Source organism: Xenia sp. Carnegie-2017, unplaced genomic scaffold, assembly GCF_021976095.1.
Source record: "Xenia sp. Carnegie-2017 unplaced genomic scaffold, XeniaSp_v1 HiC_scaffold_17, whole genome shotgun sequence".
Taxonomy (NCBI): Eukaryota; Metazoa; Cnidaria; class Anthozoa; order Malacalcyonacea; family Xeniidae; genus Xenia; species Xenia sp. Carnegie-2017.
The window spans coordinates 80,358-89,033 of record NW_025813479.1 but is presented as its reverse complement, the minus strand read 5'-3'; the positions used below and the strand labels follow the sequence as shown (position 1 = coordinate 89,033).

Genomic DNA, 8,676 nt, shown 5'->3' with positions numbered 1-8,676 from the left:
GAATAGTGGATGGTGATTGATAATAGAGATGAATCGTGGATGGTGATTGATAATAGAGATGAATCGTGGATGGTGATTGATAATAGAGATGAATAGTGGATGGTGATTGATAATAATGATGAATAGTAGTTAATAGTATATAATTGACGATAATTGATGATTAAAAGTCATTGTTTATGCAATAGCAAATGTATAACATTTTCGTGATAATAATTCTGTTTATGCCAGTGGTGGGAAACGGTTGAGATTTCACAATGGATCATTGAAGTTGTCTCAACTATAATCAATCATCGATTATTATCGATAATCGGGCCCATCACTAGTTTATACTGTCATCTTTGTGAATCGTTTAATCTCCGTTTTCCAGGGTGACATGTGCCGTTCTCTTGCCACGACACGACCGACCGTAAACTCTGACGACCTTAAGAAGTACGAGAAATTCACTGAAGATTTTGGACAAGAGGGATAGTAGTAGTGCATTTAGTGAATCGTGAATTCCAAAATCTTCAGTTAATCAATTGTCATTTTACGCGTATATATTGAGAGATTTTTCATTGTGCTTTAATGCACCGTGTTCCCGGATGAACACATTGAATACATCCGTATTATTTAATTGATTTTGTAGACTTGTATAGAAAAATTGGCATGAAAACTTCTGAGGTTTTACTTTTTACCATTATGTAAATCTCCTATCATAAAAATGTCTACACTTTGTGCGATTTTTGCCAACTCCCTGTCAACTCCCTGACTTCACCAACTCCAACTCCCTGCCTTCAATAATCTCAAGCATTCAAATTTTTATAAATTGTCCATGGAGATAACAATTGTATATAAAGAACACATATAAAGTCATGTAAATTCCATAGATTAAACTTCGGCAGTCGGAATATTATCTTCGGAAAGCTCCGAATGTTTCTCCTTTTGATAGATGCTATTTTGGGCATTTCCGATGAAAATGGCGACGAAAACATTGCAAAATTGACATCTTTTTCGTATTTGGTTGGAAGTACGCAGTTAAAAAGAAATTTGCTTGATGTGTCGATGAGAAATGGTTCTTACATGTCAGCTGAATGGAAAAGCTCTACATTTTGGAAAGGCTTATCCTACAGGAAGAGTCTGCTGCAGTTTAATGGCTCAACAACCACCGGTCTTTTTAAAAAATCGGGTATTTCTTTTATCAATTTTATTGTTAATCTGGTAGTAGACATTTCAACATGAGACATTTCAACAAGACTCGCTTCATAAGAAAAATAAAATGTCTCTTTACATAGTCGACAAAATATTCGAACTTTTACGTTTATTGATTTTGTAGAAGTGCAAAACTTTCTTTAGTTATGTGTTACATGTATTTAGTGTAAATGCCAAAATTTGATTAAAATGCTGATTTTTAAGACATTCGTGGCTGACATTTTAACGAGCTCCTCTTCATATCTACTACCTGATGGAGTTGTTTGTTTAAATGTAAGGAATAGCTGTTCTGAAGTTGCTGCTATTGTAGACTTGTAAAGTATATGAATTGTTTGTAAATGTAGATCGTCCTGGTTGGTATAGTCCTGAGAAGGACTGTTTTTGTTGTTGTTGACTGACGTTTCGACAACCTTAGCGGTAGTCATCTTTTGAGTCAAAATTACTAACGCTAAGGTTGTCGGAACGTCAGTCAACAACAACAAAAACAGTCCTTCTCAGGACTATACCAACCTGGACGATCTACATTTACAAACATGTAACAATACTCCCGGGTTCAAACCATTTACTTTATATGAATTGTCTTAAAAAATTTGCCTGGCGTCGGAAAAGCTGAGTTGAAATCATCGAGATGATGTTATAATTTTGACTCTTTTACTCTCTACTTCGATTTTTTGATCATGTCTCAACTGGTGTGAAGCTTTAAAACATACGTTTGACAATACATGCTAACTACATCCTTGTAGATACTTGAAAAATCACTTGCTTAATCTTACCATTTAGTCTGGCATTGTTGTATAGGTAATAGCAAATTTTAAAGGATTTTTCCATCTTAAAGTTATTCAGATTAAAAGTTAACTTCTCAAAATTATCTTCATATGATACAATTGTCTTTTCAGTACGATGGATGTTCATTCAAGTGCAAGAGACGCCTAACCCTAACAGTTTGAAGTTTTTACCAGGCGTTGAAGTTATTTCATCTGGCACAGTGAACTTTGAAGATTCAAAGTCAGCAATGAGTTCACCATTAGCAAGGTATTATTACTGTTCTTGACCATGATTTTGCCTATGTGTGATTTACAAGACTTTTGTTCTTTATAACTTGTCAGTGGAAACTTTATTTTCAAAACCCCTTTATGCCTAGCTTAAGCAAACTTATTGATGTCAGTTAATTTGCACTCCAAGATATTGGTGAATCTACAAGCCGCAATGCATTGATCTGCTTTTTACACAATATGTTTGCCAAAGTTCTTTGTACAAAATAAAACAAATTCCGAAGAGGGACATCTTGTTTTCTTGACTTATGAGTCTGATGATGTCTTTGGAATAAAGAAAAATATTGCACCATCTTTTGTTTCAAACTCTTGTAATATCTTGAATATCAAGAAAACGAGATGTCCCTCTTCGGAATTTGTTTTATTTTGTATTATTTGAAATTGTCTGCTTGCCCTGGTTAAAGTTCTTTGTATGATTGTGATATTGATTTCTTGAGATAAAATGGTTTTTATAATGGTTACAATGCCACTTTCTCTATGTATAAATGCATATTTCCTCGCTAAGGTAAAGGAATTTTGTGTTTATTTGTAACTTATACAAACATCATTTATGATAGTCTACGTCATAAACCCTTGCTTGTCAGGCAGTATAATTTTGATAGCAGCTCAGACAAATGTGACGTATGCGGAAAGAAACTTTGATATTGCATATACCCTTACATGAAGTATTGGCTTGTGATGTAGGCTACATTTCTGGTTTTTATTTTATTACATCTTTCATTGCCAGCCGTGAAATTGTTTGTAATCTTTACCAATCTTTTTACAAACAATCTGATTAATATATTAATTGATATATTTTGTATTTTTATTCTGTAATATTTTGACGTTTTATAGACAACTGTTTGCAATAGAAGGAGTTACCGGAGTCATGTTTGGTCGTGACTTTATTACCATAACAAAGGTAAACATTACATAACCACCTTGTTATTTTAGGTTAATCATCTGCATTTTTATTCCACAAAACCAATCTGAACTCAATTGATGGTAGTTTTTGCCTTTGAAAATGCAACATTGTATTATGATTGGCAAGGAGTTTTTCTATGTGTATCGAATGTTACATCACAATATGGGAGATATGACTGTTATACATGCTGTTATGTCACATTCATTCCCCACTGTTAGACAGTGTTAAAGAAATAAAGTTATTTTCAATAAACCCCCATTCTTTTAAAAACAATGCAACATGTCAAATTTCAGTTTTCACAGATCATGAAAAATTATTGAGTCTCATGTTTTGATTTCATCACTTTGTAATCTGTTTGACTGTTCTGTTTCATCTTTATAATTTGATTCGACGAGATATTTTTGTATTATTTTAAGTCAAGCGATGATGGTGTGAACTGGGCACCAATAAAGCCCAACATTTATGCGACAGTGATGGATTTCTTTGCCAGTAATCTTCCAATATTTACGGATGAACAACCAAGTTCTGACACAGGTTAGTTGGTTTGTTTCAGGGCTTTCACTTGACATGTTCCTGACATCTTTTCTGCTATCACTGGTTGTTTTCTTGGTAATTTTTTGAAATTTCTTCTGCACATTTTACTGTCATCTTCCTGGATTTCGTTTCTATCATCTCATATTATCCTTTATCTTTCCATCATGTTCCTGGATTTCGTTTCTATCATCTCATATTATCCTTTATCTTTCCGTCATGTTCCTGGGTAACCTTTCTATCATCTCATTTTATCATTTATCTTTCCATCATGTTCCTGGGTAACCTTTCTATCATCTCATTTTATCATTTATCTTTCTGTCATGTTCCTGGGTAACCTTTCTATCATCTCATATCATTTTCTTTAGAAATCCTCGAAGACGATGACGAGACTGTCGCTATGATCAAGGAATTAATCGAAACAAGAATAAGGTGAAAGATGTTTGTCATTTCAACGATTATTTGTATATTCAGAAATCCACTTTGTAAGAAGGCCCTTAAAACTAATAATTTACTTTGCAACAAGACTTTTGAGATAAGAGTTTAAATTCGTTTGAATTTGTTTTCTGATAAATTACTTTGATTCTAGTATTTATATTTTTAAAACATTGAAAATTCGTTGCACTATTTTTTACCTACACGCTTTATATGAGATCGGTTTTATTTGAAACTAGCATGACGTCATATGACGTCATATGACGTTATGACGTCAACCTAAATAGTGAAGCGTGTTACGGGATAAGGAATATACGTTGTTATGGTATAATACAGTTTTTACTAAAACAAAAGCTGCAAATCTCCGCATTGTCACTTTTCTTATAGTGAACTTTTGTTAAATAATACAATAAAGACTTAGTCCTGGTGGCAAATTAAAAAATCGTTTTAATAAGAGCAAATATCTTGGCGAATGTGCTAAATATTAACGTAATGTCTCTTAAAATAACTGTTTAAGACCAGAACACTAATCCAACAATTCTAAAAGAACTGTTTTTAAAGATAAAAGACACTATTCATTTCAACAGGCTACTCATCTCGTTTAGCAGACTGCTGAAATGCACAGTGTTTTATAGCTTTAAAAACAGTTCTTTGGAGTTCTTTAAAAAAAATGGTTTAGTGTTCTGGTTTTAAACAGTTCAGTAAGAACTACTACGTTATTATTTTCACCATTCACCATGGTCTTTGCTCTTTTTAAACAATTTTTAAACTTATGTCGATGAAGTAACACATATATCGTCTATTTAGACCAACATTACAAGAAGATGGTGGTGATATAACATACAAAGTAAGTTCTATACGTTTATTGAATGATTAATCTCAAAGTAGCTGTGAATGATTTCATAACGTGTTCTATAGTGATTTTATACAATGGAAGGTTTACTGACTGGAAAGTTTTTTCAACCAAGCATAGTTTTTTTTAAAGTAAATGGTTTGAACCCGGGAGTATCGTTACATGTTTGTAGATGTAGATCGTCCAGGTTGGTATAGTCCTGAGAAGGACTGTTTTTGTTGTTGTTGACTGACGTTTCGACAACCTTAGCGGTAGTCATCTTCAGAGTCAAAATGATTACCGCTAAGGTTGTCGAAACGTCAGTCAACAACAACAAAAACAGTCCTTCTCAGAACTATGCCAACCTGGACGATCTACATTTACAAACATATAGTTTTTTTGTTGTTTTTTGCGGCTGATGTCTGATGTATTTTGCTTTTGAAAATTAAGTATTTTATTCATTTATCTTCGTGTAGGGGTTTGAAAATGGTGTTGTTAAATTGAAAATGCAGGTAATTGGAGCTTTTCTCCTTAGGTTTGCTTGAACTTTCTGAATGCCTACCGCAAAGGTTTTCAAAACTTCAGTAAACATCAACACCAACAGTTCACTTGACATTTTTATATATGTTTGTAGATGTAGGTCGTCTGAGTTTGTAGAGTCCAGAGAAAGACTATTCGTGTTGACTTTTCAACAACTTTTGCGGTCGTTTTCATAGTCAAGTGAGGATTAAATGTCAGGTTCGTCGTGTTTTTCGTCTGGTTCATACCTCATCGTTTATATTGTGTGTAGAGGAAATGTTTGACATTTACTCCTCACATGACACTGAATATGACTACCTCTAAGGTTATTGAAACGTCAGTCAACAGTCCTTCTCAGGACTCTGTTGACCTGGACGATCTACATCTAAAAACATAAAACAACACTCCTGGGCTCAAACCATTCGCTTCATGAAACGCATTTTTTGATATGCTTTAGGGCGCGTGTTCAACTTGTCCCAGTTCTATTGTAACTTTGAAAAATGGAATTGAAAATATGCTTCAATTCTATGTTCCCGAAGTGGAATCTGTTGAACAGGTTTGCCGATTTTCATAGATAAATGACACTGCATGACGTATTTCCGGTAACGTTTCAACAAGTTTTTCAAAACATAGGATTTATCATTTTAATATTTACATTTCAGTGATTAAATCATCATTTTAACTTTTAACTTAAATGGTGTTTATCAGGTTGAGGATGAAGTGGACGCAATCAACAAAAAAGAATTTTCTAAATTTGAAGAGACACTAGAAGGAACTTGAAATTTCTGTTTGAAAAACTTCAAGATGTCTAAAATGTGTGTATTATATTATTCAGCTAAGATATTTGTAATGGGAAAAATTGTAACTAATTTAGAACAGATTGTGTTGTCCTTTTCTTTCTAAATGTGAATATGATTTTGGCAAATTTTTCCGATATTCAGCAAATCTACAAGTTGATTTGGTTTTTCTGGTTCTTCTGGAGAACAGTCGGAAACAATGTCCCCTATCGTTCTTCGCATTCCTGTCTTCTGTACTTAACCCAATATAATTTACCAACATGACATTGGTGCTATCAAACTGCAGGCTCATATTGTTTATTTTCTTCATCGTTAAAAAAGTGCACTTATTTATCTTAAAATTATGATTTTTCGTTCTTGTGTTGCTTTTGAAAGGCGGAAACGAACGTGCAACAGAGAATGTTTTACTTTTTATAACAAATGTGTGCGTTTTTCATTTATTCTTTGTCGTAAATATTCTGGTATGAAACTACGGTCTTTTCCATTTATACGTCGAAGGGACAATTTTGAGGTGAAGAAGAACATGAATTTGTCGGCTTTCAGGCTGCCCGGTATGTGCTTTCGTCAATATAAGTCATTAAAATGAATTTGGTTTTGTTAGATTCAATTGTAATGTTGTTTGCCTTCATGTGTTGTTGCACATGTGACTGACCACCAACTTTGACGAAATAGAAATTGTGAAGGCTGAAATGGTTATAGATGGGTGAACAGTTTTTTTGGGGGGTGAAATCTGATGTTTTGAGGTGGCACCACCCCTGCACATACACTGCCAGTAAATCCATCTTTGACCAACGGGATACAGGATATTACTGTATATATTTGATCATTTGCATTTTTGTTTTAATTTATCTTGACAGTGGGAGAAAATTTACAGTTTAGCTATGCATATTTTTCTAGTAAAGTAATTTTTTGCCAAGAGCTTAATCTAATTAATCCCTCAATCCTCTACAGTCCATAATATCCATTTATGTGTCTCAGTCAGTTATATTTAGATGTTAATTAACACAACCATAGTTTGTTTTAAATAATGAATGTGCAAGGAAATGATATGTTGAATCCTTCTAAACCATTGGACATGCACATAACTTAGTTAACATTCTATATTTTCAACTTTTATGTAAAATATACAGTACATTTTAGTTATGAACTTTATATATTTCAGGAATGTATTTCTCCAAGTATGTCAGCCCAAATAAGAATACTATCTATTTTGATACCCACCTTATGGTAACTGATCTACAAAAATGTGGTATGTTGAATAAATAGGAAATTTGGTGGTTTGAATAAAATGTTACCTTGAGGTTAATGACAGTCTTGTTGTGCAAACAGTTTGTTTATTGTATGTTCTTAAGGATTTTCTTTGGAACAGTCAGAGGTCATTACTTCTGCCATCACAGAAATTGTAAACTCTTCGATAGCTCATGTTAAAGATGACTCAGTTGCGCGGGTGGAGCAGGTAACAAAATGCCCCTTCTGTTTTGAAATGAAGTGTGCTTTGCTTGCTAAAACGTGGTTCTTTTTAACCAGGAGCAACTTGAAGTGCGTTTGAAATCCTTGATAGAAAAAGTAAGGTATGTGTCACTTGTTACCAAGAGATGTTTAACATTAACAAATTTTATGTTCAGAACACATTTCTATAAACTTGTCAAAATAATCCTTATTTTAATATGTTGAAAAATTCTTACTAATGACCTGGGTATGGTCAACTTTTTTTGCACATGATAAAAATAGGTACGCTTGCGCATGTTGATAACCAATTTTACCATAGTGTTTTCTGGTTGCATTGTAAAACCAATTTAAAATGACTTTATAACTTCTTTAAAAGAATTGTGTTGTTTTATTTCTTTTTAGAGATATGTAACTTTTCTTCAATGTGCAAATGACCTCGTTATGACATAAGATTGCATAATTTGTTTTATGAAAAACTAGTTTATGTCGAAAGTTAGCATTAAAATATCTAACTTTGCCATCTTTCAAAATATTCATCTGCACGTGTATTCATTAAACTCGTGACGATATTAAAAAGGTCGTTACGCTCTGTGAAGTCATAACGATATCATTTTCATTAACAAAAAAGTCAAATATCGCCAGAAAAAAGTGCAAGAAGTCAATTCTACTGAAGAAGTTATAAAGTCAATTTATGTGTTCTATCCAAATACAATCAAACGAATTCGTTATAAAATCTCGTATCATAAGCATTTTAACGGTTTGCACAAACATTTTTAACGTATGGTGACTCATCATCACAAAAACATTTTATGAAAGAATGTTCTATGCAGTGCGGTGTTTGAAATTATATGTAGATATGATCTTCGCACTTTGTTGGACAATTTATGCAATTGTCTCATGAACCTGAAACGGGATTCGAACCCATGACGTCTGCGGTGCCGGTGCAGTGCTCTGACCAACTGAGCTATG

At 33.3% G+C, this 8,676-nt stretch overlaps 2 protein-coding genes across 4 annotated transcripts in view; both read left to right on the top strand.

Moving 5' to 3' along the window:
• The window catches only part of LOC124437849 (vacuolar protein sorting-associated protein 4A-like), an 8,951-nt gene extending 8,250 nt beyond the window's left edge, over window positions 1-701 (top strand). The window contains exon 14 of the mRNA XM_046987779.1: window positions 368-701. Coding sequence (XP_046843735.1) covers window positions 368-469 — 102 coding nt within the window. The 3' untranslated portion in view covers window positions 470-701. The remainder of the gene's footprint in view (window positions 1-367) is intronic.
• Window positions 702-806: 105 nt separating this feature from the next.
• Window positions 807-6,679, top strand: LOC124437852 (NFU1 iron-sulfur cluster scaffold homolog, mitochondrial-like). 3 transcript variants are annotated; one of them, XM_046987782.1, is made up of 9 exons: window positions 807-1,165; window positions 2,085-2,220; window positions 3,075-3,141; window positions 3,561-3,678; window positions 4,044-4,107; window positions 4,918-4,957; window positions 5,419-5,454; window positions 5,919-6,017; window positions 6,170-6,679. In XM_046987782.1, the coding sequence occupies exons 1-9, from the start codon at window positions 910-912 to the stop codon at window positions 6,239-6,241; spliced, it is 888 nt and encodes a 295-aa protein (XP_046843738.1). In that variant the 5' UTR covers window positions 807-909; the 3' UTR covers window positions 6,242-6,679. The 3 variants fall into 3 exon arrangements, with proteins under 3 accessions (XP_046843738.1, XP_046843739.1, XP_046843740.1); XM_046987783.1 differs by lacking the exon at window positions 5,919-6,017; XM_046987784.1 differs by lacking the exons at window positions 5,419-5,454; window positions 5,919-6,017.
• The last annotated feature ends 1,997 nt before the right edge of the window (window positions 6,680-8,676 follow it).